Source organism: Panthera uncia, chromosome B4 (genome assembly GCF_023721935.1).
Source record: "Panthera uncia isolate 11264 chromosome B4, Puncia_PCG_1.0, whole genome shotgun sequence".
Classification (NCBI taxonomy): domain Eukaryota; kingdom Metazoa; phylum Chordata; class Mammalia; order Carnivora; family Felidae; genus Panthera; species Panthera uncia.
This window is the reverse complement of record NC_064809.1, coordinates 27,690,820-27,703,414: the sequence shown is the minus strand read 5'-3', so window position 1 is coordinate 27,703,414 and position 12,595 is coordinate 27,690,820. Positions and strand designations below refer to the sequence as shown.

General features: G+C 40.3%; 1 protein-coding gene and 1 long non-coding RNA gene across 4 annotated transcripts in view; one reads left to right on the top strand and one right to left on the bottom strand.

Annotated features, from left to right (window-relative positions):
• The window catches only part of ZEB1 (zinc finger E-box binding homeobox 1), a 200,938-nt gene extending 200,291 nt beyond the window's left edge, over positions 1 to 647 (bottom strand). For 2 of the 3 annotated variants that reach the window (XM_049624773.1, XM_049624774.1), the window contains exon 1: positions 552 to 647. In XM_049624773.1, the coding sequence (XP_049480730.1) occupies positions 552 to 609 (58 nt within the window). In that variant the 5' untranslated portion in view covers positions 610 to 647. The remainder of the gene's footprint in view (positions 1 to 551) is intronic. The other variant, XR_007456547.1, reaches the window with a different exon arrangement.
• Positions 68 to 12,595, top strand: part of LOC125918672 (uncharacterized) — a 68,626-nt gene continuing 56,098 nt past the window's right edge. The window contains exon 1 of the long non-coding RNA XR_007456550.1: positions 68 to 328. This is a non-coding gene — a long non-coding RNA (uncharacterized LOC125918672). The remainder of the gene's footprint in view (positions 329 to 12,595) is intronic.

Here is a 12,595-nt window from a genome sequence, read left to right as displayed (position 1 = left end):
CGGGGCCCGAGCGACGGCGCCGGCCGGGGCCGCGGCGCGCGGAAGCCACTTTGCACGGTCAGCGCCGGCCACAAGTTTGTTCCTCGGCTCCCGGGGGCCTCCGCGCACAGAGAGAATAACGCGGAGGGGGCTGAGAGGAGGGGGAGAGGGGAGACGCCGAGGGGCAAAAGAGTGGGGAAAAGTGCGAAAAGAAGCAACAGCCGCTCCACCCGGGACCAGAAAAGTGGCCAGCCGCGTCCCGGCCGCCCGCCCTGCGCCGGGGATGCGGCGGCTAACGGTCCAAGGAGGCGGCAGGGGCGGCAGGAGCCGCTAGGCGGAGAGAGACCAGGTAAGAGACATAACGGTTCAGGGAGAGCGAGCGGCCGCGGCGCGGCTCCGGCAACGGCAGCAGCGGAGGGGGGCAGAGAGCACTACTTTCTACTTTCCCACTCCACTTTGCCCGTCCCTGCCCCGGCCGCCCCCAGCCCGGCTCGCCCCCCTCACCCCCGGGGGCGCCCCGGCTGCCCGGCTCCCCCTGACTCCGCCGCTCCCCGGTCCCCTCCGCCACTCACCGTTATTGCGCCGCGGGTTCGCCTGCTTTCTGCGCTTACACCTGGGGCCATCCGCCATGATCCTCTCGCTTGTGTCTAAATGCTCGAGTCACCTCCTCCCCCTCCCTCCCCCTTCCCCCCCACCCCTCCGCCTCCACCCCTCCCCCCTCCCCACCGCACCTGGTTTACGACACTCGAGGCTTTACGACATCACCTTCCTTACACCTAGAGCCGCTCGCTCTACGGCCGGAACCTTGTTGCTAGGGAGAGGACGGTTTGCGGCAACCGTAGGAGCAGCTGAGTTTGAATTGAGGGGCGAGGGAAAAGTTTCCCTCAGGTGTCGTGGGATGGGGGAGGGGGGCGTTAGGAAACTGCGGGGACGTTGTCAGAAGGGCGGCAAGCAGGGGGAGTGAGAAAGGTAAAGTAGGAGGCTCAGCGGCGTTCTGCCTCTGAACTGACCACACCCGCCGCGGCAGCCTGGGGCACGGACCGGTCTGGCTGATTCCCCTCAGGACCCTGTACCCTCCGAGCTGCCGCGTCGCAGTGACCGGAGCAACCTGTCCTCCCTCTTCGTCAAGGTTGGGCTCCGCTCCCACGCAGCGTTTGTCCCATCGGCGCACCCTGGGGCTCAGGAGAGGGTCGCGCTCTGGGCTACGCGGGAAGTTCCCGAGAGTAGAGGGAGGGCAGGTTCGGGGAACGGTAGAGACTGACTTGGGAAGCCCGGCCTCTGACGGGGGACAGGCGGCGTCATGAGAGAGGCTACCTGCCCCGCAGTTCTGACTCCCTTCCCCTACACGGACGCACGGTTTTCCCCCAAGCGAACCCGGGATGGGAAGTGACTTCAGTTAGATAGAACTTCAGCTGGACCGAAAGAGAGGCGAGAAGTTCCGTTTGCAGGCGACACCGGCGGTGAAGCCGAATGAGTAATACCCACACAGTCCCTGTCTCACTTCCTCATCCGCATCAGGCTCTCACCTGCTGTCACCTCGGCCTCCCCCGCCCCGCCGCCTCGCTCTCTGCCCTCCTCCCTGCTTTCCCCTGAGAGCAGATGGACGAGATGGGAGGCGCAAAGACGGAGAGTTAAGGTACTAATGCGCCATGATTTACCGTCAAAACGGGCAATTATCGCTGAATGGGACCTTGAGGAAAGAAACACGGCTAACAAATGTGGTCTTTGAAACTGATAGATTGCTGATCTTATCTCAAGTCTCTGTACAAGTTTGGGGATTTCTGAAAGACCATATAGATAACGCCACAAATACCAAGACAGTAAGTCTTCAGTAGGATTTAGCTTTCCCTTCTCTCCCCTCCCCCAACCCCGTTCAGATGAGGAGCAGAACAAATGAGCTACGTTTCAAATAATTTAGTTGTAAATTAACAGTGTACTGTTACTGTTAGAGAAATTGAGAAAACTGAAACGTGACACACAGTATTAGAAATAGTAAGTCACCCAGCACACTGCTTGTCACATAGTAGGTGCTCAATAAATTTATGTCTATAATTTTTGCCATACCTATGGCAAGATTCTTTATTATGTTAAAATCATCTTTTAAACACTCCAGAATTTCAGAAGATCCATTAATAATCTCCTCAAACCTTTCAACTGAAATAAATTTACATCTGAAGTCTGGTAATTTAAAATTAGAAAGTTTAATCCTGAATATAGATGAAAATGTTCTCTCCCACATTTTCTTTGGCATTTTGAGAAATGAATGCATTATTTATTAGTGCATGGAATGTGACTGTAAATATTCTTTGCTGTACATTATGTCTGTATATCTATTCATGCCCAATGCCAAAACTAGAATCATCACTCTTAATGATCATTTTAAGTACAGGCAATCCTCGATTTCGTTCATACCACGTTAACTGAATTTGTGCATCCCAGAATTGTCCATGTTTTGCTTGGTTCAAGCAGTAACTTTTTCCTACCTCCTAAAGGCTGTATAATGTTCTTCAATTGGCTTCTGAATCAAGTTACAGACTTTGTCATTTGCCAGCATTCCCCTCCCACCCCCCCCCACAATTTTTTTTTACAGCTACCCTAATTTCCAGCCAGAATGGAAAAAAAATACTTTTGAACTAGCACACATTTTACCTACTCTTAAACTTAGGAAGTATAACTCGTCCTTTTCTTTTTCAGAAGTGTCTGTCCTGTACCTCCCTACTAAGCTTCTTTCAGTATTCATCCTTACCTTAAAATCAAAGAGACAAAGGGACAGATCAAATAGGAAGTCATTGTCTTCCTTACCCTAATGGTTCCTGGTTTAGTTAGATTGGGCTAGACATTTCTCGTTGTTCATTTCTGTGCCCTCAGGACCTAGTGGAGTACCTGGTTATATTGTAGATGCTCAATAAGGAAGTATTTCTTAAAATTCTTGACCTTTCCTATATAAAGTGAGGATCATTTATCTGCCTTCACCACATTAATTGTTAGGAACAGTTGAAATCATGGCTGCAAAGCTGATTAGTATCATTTATATCCTGCCTGGTTTTGAAACTAATTGATCTTGATTTTAGTGACTCCATAATCGTTTTCTCCAAATGATTAACTCTGCCCACTCCTATGTTTTAAATAGGCACAAGAAATATTGATATCCTAAATCTTCTAATACAAAATTTCAGTTTTGTAAAGTCCTGTAGTAATTATTTAAATATATATGTTAATACATATATTACAAATTGAATAATTAATATATTAACTTTAATTAACACAAATAAGTGTAAAGTTCCCCAAATTATTGAAATCTAGACTAAAAACGGGCAAAAGTAAATCTCAGAGTAAACTGCTGCTTTAAGCCTGATGCTTACGCGATGGTTGCTGCTTATCTCTTAAATAGAACTAAAGAATTAGGGAAAATCTTTAGAATAAATTTAGACAAGTGATAACTTTATTAAAATTTAACTTTATTTAGTCAATTATACCTCAATAAGTAAATTTAGGTTCATTTAAATCAAACATGATAGGGAATTATACTAATAAGAGTTTAACATGTACCTTATATTGTTGATTTTAGTAATTGTAGTGTCACCATATAGTATACATTCAATATATACTCCTAATTTTAGTGTCAATGAAATGTTAATACTCTGCTTCTACACTGCTCTGGGATTGCATATGCTGAAAGAGGTATTCTGCTAAAAATGAATTACTGTAATCTTTTTTAAATTTATAAGGAAAATGTAAATGGGTAGAATATTTTTAATACTGAGGTTTTTTTTCTATAAATTTTTCATAAACCCTTTGCACCTGCTATTTGCTTTCCATGTAAGATTCATGTATAAGTTAGGATAAAATTTGACATAAAATTATTTTGAGTTTAAAATGTAGATATTTCATGGCATTCTATATTGAGCATATGATTTTCACATACCTCACTTCCTGAACACATTTGGGAAGTATAGCTTATAATAAGATTCTATAATCTTCATCAAAATAAATTGGTTGTTTCATGAAAAGAAAATTCATTACATAAATTAATTATATTAACATATTATTTTACTTTTAGAGCTTTGAAGGCAAAAGAATAAATTTGATACCTGTTCCCCATCAAAATTCAGAATTTAGAAGCCCCCTAATGTCACTCCTCAGTCCTTAGCTCAGTAGTGACTCTGGACATGGGGTTCACAATGAGACAAAAGGGGCCAATGGTGGTTTAACTGCTGCAGTTCCACCAAATTCTGCAGTTGCTGAGTCAGGAAGGAAACATGACTACAGAGTGATCCAGAACCAACAGCTGCCTTTAGGACCCACACCAATTTTTCTAATAAAGCCTCCCAAGACATAGTAATAGGGACAAATGTTTTCCCCGAACCTCCATGTGGTTTTACTATATATTGCAACATAAAATGGTTTTTCTCTCTGGGGAATAAGGCTCCTATTTTTAATATACGTCAATGAAATGTTAACACACAGAGCTTCTTATTTTGGGGGCACTTTTTTCAGGAACGTGTCTAATAAAGAGATGTAAGTATAAATCAGTGTAGAAAAAGTTGTTTGAAGGATGTTAATGAACATCTCAAAACTAAAACTAATCTTTCCGTAAACTTACAATAATGAAAATGATTGCTTTCAAAGCCTACCTTCATGGAAAATAGATTATATTATTGAAATAACTTACAGACGTGAATGAATAGCACTTTTTTTCTATACTTGACAACTATAGGTAATAAATTATACTGGAGAGAGGGCAACATGCATATTCTGGACTTGAATGAACTTTAAGTGTTTACCATATCAGGGATCTGATATCTGGTTTCTACTGCTATTCCCCTCCCCTTTTGTTTCCATGTATTTTCTCTGGCATCTTGATTTCTTTTAGCAACTGACTGGTTATGCTACAAAGTATAGCTATTTCTTTGACCTTTAGTCCACAGACCCTCAGTTACAATCACTGCCACTGTTCATTCCTTGGAGTGTATTTGTTTAAGATATTTGTGATCAATAATAGGTTTTATATATCCCACAAATATGTTAAACTCACACGAAAAAGTTGGTAATAAGAAACCCCCTGTGTTCAAATATATTCTCAACTTGAAGATCTCTGGTCAGACCCTTCTCATTCCTTCTTATGCCTCTATTTCTAGCTCACTCTCTTTATCCTAATTTCATAAATAGATCACAGGCAGTGTCCCCTCTCCACTGTTTTATGTTTTAGTCATTGTCTTCATCTTTCTTTCTACCAGGTCTAATGCAAATCTATTTGGATCAATTCCCTTTATCTCTTTGTTCAAAGTTTGAGTCATCCCAACATTGTAAAATGCTTTGATTTTTCATATTCTGGTTTTTCTGTGTCCCTCAAATCCCAGTCTTTGCCTTTCTGTATTCCTAGAGGCTGATTTTTATGGACCACAACACCCAAGATCCTTTGCCCTCTGGTTTCTATTTGGTTTCAGCTAATTTGGAGGCCTTGGCAAATGATCACAGGAAGGAAAGAGAGAGAGGTCAGGATATTTATTTCACCTTCCTGCACATTCCCTCCTGTCTGTGGCTTTTGGCAGTAGCTTCATTCCTCTATGTAAGGCCATGGATCCCATCAGTCAACCCTGTCTCATGGCGACAGGTCTTGCCAAGTTCCAGAAACTGCTTCCCTTGATCCCTTCAGGCTGAGGGATGGTAATGGTACCCTCCTGTTGCGAGTCCTTGGGGGGCTTTATCCCTTATTGGTTCCCCTAAAGGCTGCCTACATCTCTGTAAATAGTTTCTTCATCAAACTCTCTTCATCAAACTACCCTTTGAGTGTGCCATTTGTTTTCTGCCAGACCCCACAGTATTTAACCTTTATCAAACAAGAATTCTGCTTCTTTTTATCACAACACTAAAGTTTGAATGCAATGTATCTTATGTCATTCAGTGACTATATATATATATATTCATATTGTACTGTGTGTACATGCAAAATCTGGCAAATACTTAGAAATATGGAAGGTTCTCTTACATAGTAATTACTCAGTAATTCTTTGTAGAGTGAAAGCCCCTGCCCTAATCTAAAATCTAGGAGAGACTACTTTTATATACTTAAGATATGAAAGGGGAAAAGAAATCAATACCACAGTAGTAAGGTGGAGATAGCTGATTGTCCCTAGTATCTTTCTTCTCCTTCTTAACAATGGAACCCTCCACTGCTGTCCCATGACCACTTGAATGGTCTTTGCATGTATCTAGGTGCTACTGTGCTAGTCAGTTCTGGCCAGTGAGATCTAAGTGGAGGTGAATGTGTGCAATGTTGAGGAAGTCCTTCAAATGGAGGTGGTTCATTCACCCAGGTGGGTGCCTGGGTGGCTCAGTCAGTTAAGTATCTGACTTTAGCTCAGGTCATGACCTCACAGTTCGTGGGTTCAAGCCCTGTGTCAGGCTCTGTGCTGACAGCTCAGAGCCTGGAGCCTGCTTCAGATTCTGTATCTCCCTCTCTCTCTCTCCCCCTCCCCTGCTCACGTTCTGTCTCTCTCAAAAATAAATAAAAAACATTAATAAAAAATTTTTGAATAAATAAAAGTAGGTGTTTCACTATTCTTTCTCTTCTTGCTGGTTGGAATCAGACTTGCTGGCTAGAGCTCCTTAAGATTAAGAAAGGCATTGTGATGCCTCCCGCTTTGGTCTTCTTCTTCAAAATTACTTTGGCTCTTCGGGGTCTTTTGTGGTTCCATACAAATTTTAGGATTGCTTGTTCTAGCTTCGAGAAGAATGCTGGTGCAATTTTGATTGGGATTGCATTGAATGTGTAGATAGCTTTGGGTAGTATTGACATTTTAACAATATTCTTCTAGTCCATGAACACGGAATGTTTTTCCATTACTTTATATCTTCTTCAATTTCCTTCATAAGCTTTCAGCGTACAGCATAGTTTTCAGCATACAGATCTTTTACATCTTTGGTTAGGTTTATTTCTAGGTATTTTATGATTCTTGGTGCAATTGTGAATGGGATCAGTTTCTTTATCTTTCTGTTGCTTCATTGTTAGTGTATACAGCATGGTATTGGCACAAAAATCGACGCATAGACCAATGGAATAGAATAGAAACCCCAGAATTAGACCTACAAAAAGTATGGCCAACTAATCTTTGACAAAGCAGGAAAGAACATCCAATGGAAAAAAGACAGTCTCTTTAACAAATGGTGCTGGGAGAGCTGGACAGCAACATGCAGAAGAATGAAACTAGACCACTTTCTTATACCATTCACAAAAATAAACTCAAAATGGATAAAGGACCTGAATGTGAGACAGGAAACCATCAAAACCCTAGCAGGAAAAAACCTCCCTGACCTCAGCCACAGCAACTTCTTACTTGACACATCCCCAAAGGCAAGGGAATTAAAAGCAAAAATGAACTATTGGGACCTCATGAAGATAAAATGCTTCTGCACTGCAAAGGAAACAACAAAACTAAAAGGCAACCAACAGAATGGGAAAAGATATTTGCAAATGACATATCAGACAAAGGGCTAGTATCCAAAATCTATAAAGAACTCACCAAACTCCACACCCGAAAAACAAATAATCCAGTGAAGAGATGGGCAGAAAACATGAATAGACACTTCTCTAAAGAAGACATCCAGATGGGCAACAGGCACATGAAAAGATGCTCAGCGTCACTCCTCATCAGGGAAATACAAATCAAAACCACACTCAGATACCACCTCATGCCAGTCAGAGTGGCTAAAATGAACAAATTGGGAGACTAGATGCTGACGAGGATGTGGAGAAACGGGAACCCTCTTGCAGTGTTGGTGCAAATGCAAACTGGTGCAGCCACTCTGGAAAACAGTGTGGAGGTTCCTCAAAAAATTAAAAATAGATCTACCCTATGACCCAGCAATAGCACTGCTAGGAATTTACCCAAGGGATACAGGAGTTCTGATGCATAGGGGCACTTGTACCCCAATGTTTATGGAAAGAGACTAAATGTCCACAACTGATAAATGGATAAAGAAATTGTGGTTTATATACACAATGGAATACTACATGGCAATGAGAAAGCATGAAATCTGGCCATTTGTAGCAACATGGATGGAACTGGAGAGTGTTATGCTAAGTGAAATAAGTCATACAGAGAAAGACAGATACCATATGTTTTCACTTTTATGTGGATCCTGAGAAACTTAACAGAAGACCATGGGGGAGGGGAAGAAAAAAAAAAGAGAGGGAGGGAGCCAAAACATAAGAGACTCTTCAAAACTGAGAACAAACTGAGGGTTGATGGGGGGGTGGGTGAGGGGAATTGAGGAGGTCACCTGTTGGGATGAGCACTGGGTGTTGTATGGAAACCAATTTGACAATAAATTTTATATTAAAAAAAGATTAAGAAAGGCACAGCAACAAGATCGAAGGGGCCTGACTCTCTGACACAAGAGAATACGTAACTAGCACTGGACTTCTTACCTCCAGATCTATTTTATATAGAGAGAAATAAACATATCATCTTTAAGCCACCAATGTCTTAGGTTTTCTGTTTTAGGCAAAGTTAATCCTGTTTAATGTAGGTATCTGTATGAGTTTTCTAATGTTACTATAAAAAATTACGACAAACTTAGTGGCTCAGAATAACACAAATATGTTATCTTACAGGCTTGAGGTCAAAATGTGTCTCACCAGGCTTTGGTAGGATTAGGTTCTTCCAGAAGACTCCGGGGGAGAATTTTTCCCCTTCTAGTGGCCACCCACAATCCTTGGTTCGTGCCCTCTGCCTCAGTCTTCAAAGCCAGCAACTTCGGCCAGAGTCCTCATGCTGTCAGCTCACTAGTTCTTTATATTTCTGCCACCCTCTTCTGGTTTTAAGGGCATTTGTGATTAAATTAGATCCACCTGGATAATTCTGGACATCTTCCCTTTTCAAGATCAGCTGATCAGCAAGCTTAATTCCATCTACAGCCTTAATTGCCACATAACCTAAAAATATTCACAGGTTCTGGGGATTAGGGCATAGACATCTTTGGAGGCCACTATTCTGCCTCCCAAAGTATGTAAGCTTTAAGTTTCATGATTGATAAATGTTTTTATTGATTTATTTGTTCATCTTTATAAACAGCTTTTAAAACCTTACGCTAATTGGTCATTACTTTTTATGTAACATTTAGCATTGTGCCATATAGAACTTCTAATAATTATTCATTAGTTAATTCATTAAATTAATATTCTTGTGTATATTCTGTGTGACAGATGCTGCATGGGGCTATAAATGCTTAATACGCTTTCTGACTTCAAGAAACACACGGGTTTGTGGAAGAAACGGATTGACAAAGAGACTGTTACACAAATGCCCAGGAGATATAGTGTACATAGGAGAGGCATCTGAACTAACCTTGAGTCAAGGAAAACTTTTCTGGAGAAGTGATAGAATTTGTCAGGAAATGAGGGAAGAGTGTTAAAGGCAGAAAGAAGTTAGAGTGTGTGCGGTATTTTGGGGGCAGAGGATCCAATAGAATAAGAGCATCAAATAAAAGGAATGCGTATTCCACATAAGGTTGCAGAGGCGGGGAATCAGGAACCAGATCACAAGAAGATTCTAAGGACTGGGGACCCTTTATTGAAAACAGTAGTAATCCATGAAAGGGTTTTTAAAAAGTCAAGACTGTCCACATTATACAAGTGTTCTAGAGGAGAGGGGGATAGTGACAGGAGCAGAGGAAAAGTGAGTAGAAGAGCAATCATAAAGGGAACTTCAAAATTTTTTTTTCCCTCTTGAATAATCATTTATAAAGGAATCAAAGCCATTCAGCAAATAAAAGCCACACAAGATGTGGCTATCCAAATGAAGCACAGGTGAAGAATAACATTTTCAGATTATATTAACAAATAGTATAATGTTAAATTATAAGCAATATAAAGCATAGTTAATATTTCTGATGTTTATAATAGTAATAAATTGTTTCAGATTAGACCTCCTTGTAGTGGCCTTTCTGGCTCCTAAAACCATCTTAGTACATGCCAGGCTCTCAAAATTATATGACAAATGAATGAATAGTTGAAAAGTCTCCAGTGTATCTTTTAATACTATTTTTTGGTCTATTACGTTTACTACAGCCTAATACTCAAAAGTTAGCATCCTCCCCATTCAGATTCTGCTGTCTTCCAAATTACCTTATATATTTCCAAGAAGACAGAGTAGTTTTCTTTCCCCGGATTTCAGATTACCTAAGCACTTCTCCAGTTGTATCAGAATTTTGGGGAATTAGAGAACCTGCCTCACATAACTAGTGATTTCCTCACATCCTTCAGAGTACCTTGTTTACACCACTGCTGTAGCATTTACTGCTTTTACTATGCTTTACGTCTGTCTCCTAGCCTGAAATTTTCATGTTTGTGTTTCTGATACCAAAAGCAGTGCTTGTCTCATGTGAAGCATATTAATAACCATAGAAAAGAGCAAAAGTTTCTGCCTTTGTGAATCATTCTGGCACAGGGACTTTGTAAAGAGCAAATAAGATATTGTATGTGAAGTGTTTTACATGGTGCCTGGCACATGGTAAACAGTAAATGATAGGGAATATGGCAAAAGCAAATTCCTAGACAAAGATCAGAGCCGGATATTAAGAGCATAACCCACACAGTGCCTTTCTGTTCAACAAGGCTAAAAGAATTTTACCCCTGAAAAATGTCACTTCAGGCACAGGTGGAATGATTATCTAATTAAAGGACAAAAGAAGATATGAGATTAACATGTTGTTATTTAACATTAGTTGGAATATTTATTATATCATCTAGAAATACTGTTGGCTTAGCTACATTATTTAAGGAATTGTCTACACAAGAAGTGAATTTACTACCCTAGGATAAATAACACTATTTGCAATGCAATTAAATGGCATATAGCACTTTTTTTTATGTATTTTATTTTTGTGAGAGAGCGTGACTAGGGAAGGGGTTGAGAAAGAGGGGGACAGAGGATCTGAAGCGGGCTTTGTGCTGACAGCAGCAAGCCAAAGGGGGGGCTGAAACTCATGAAACATGAGATCATGACTTGAGCCAAAGTCTGATGCTCAACCAGCTGAGCCAACCAGGCACCCCATATAGAACTTTTTAAAAATACAAGTTAAAGATTATAAGAGAAATATAAAAACTGCCTTAGTTTTATTTCTTGACTTGTGCGTAACAGACACCAGTTCAAACTTGCCAAGCAGAAAAAATAGTTTATAATAAGGATGTAAGTTTGCAATTTTTTTTTCATAGAATCCAAAAGTAGGAAAGCAGTCAGGTCTCATAAGTAAGGAGTTGGAACACCTTTACGTATATAGACAGAACCTCTCCATTTCTTACCTTTGCATCTCTTTACACATCTTTTACTTACAGGACTACCACTGTGCACAAAGGTGGTATTGACTCAGAAGAGGTATGAGGAGACACTTAAATGCATCCTCTTTAAAGTTACACAATACTTAGAGGAAAAACAGCCATCCCTATTCCTATCCCAACACTGCTATTCTATCTTTTTTTGCATGTATAGTTTATATAGCTACAATCATGCCCAGATTTTGCCATATACATATGAGAACTACATATAATTTAGTATTATGCTTTTTCAGTTAACACATCACACACCTTTTCCTATATAGACACAGCACCTTTACACTTGCTTTTTTTTTTACCTGACTGTAATATTCCTTAAATTGGTATAATTTACTAAACCAGTTACATATTATTGAACATTTAAATCCTTCCATCTTTTGTTTTGTAAATAATGCTGTTGTAGTATAGTTTTTGTTTGGGTTTTTATTTCCTGAGAAAATATTCTCAAAACAAATTATTTAGTCAACAGGAATAAATATATTTGTATCTCTTTAAACCTATTGTCAGCACACTTTTGAAAAGGATTGTACCAATATATGATGCCACTGGAAATATATGAGTTTGTCTCACCATTATTATAATTTTTTTGGAAATTGGTAGCTTATTTTCCAGAGTGGCTGCACCAGTTTGCATTTTCACCAACAGTATGGAGTTTCCTCAAAAAGTTAAAAATAGAATCACTCTATGATCCAGCAATTGCACTGGTAGGTATTTACCCAAAGGATACAAAAATACTAATTGGAAGGGACACATGCACCCTGATGCTTATAGAAGCAGTATCAACAATAGCCAAATTATGGAAAAAGCCCAAATGTCTATCAACTGATGAATGGATAAAGAATATGTGGTGTGTGTGTGTGTTTATATACATAGAATATTACTCAGCTGTAAAAAAGAATGAAACCTTGTCATCTACAACGATGTGGATGGAGCTAGCAAGCATTGTGCTAAGCAAAATAAGTCAGAGAGAGAAAGACAAATACCGTATGATTTCACTCATATGTACAATTTAAGAAACACAACAGATGAACATAGGGGGAAAAAAAGGTAAACCAAGAAAAACTCTTTAGAGAATAAAAAGGATTACTGGAGGGGCAGTGGGGAGGGGATGGGTTAATTAGGTGATAGGTATTAAGGAGCGCACTTGTGATGAGCACTGGGTGTTGCATGTGGGTGATGAATCACTAAATTCTACACCTGAAACTAGTGTTGCACTGTATGTTAACTAAGTGGAATTTAAATAAAACTTGAAAAAAAGGGTAGCTTATTTATACCAATTGG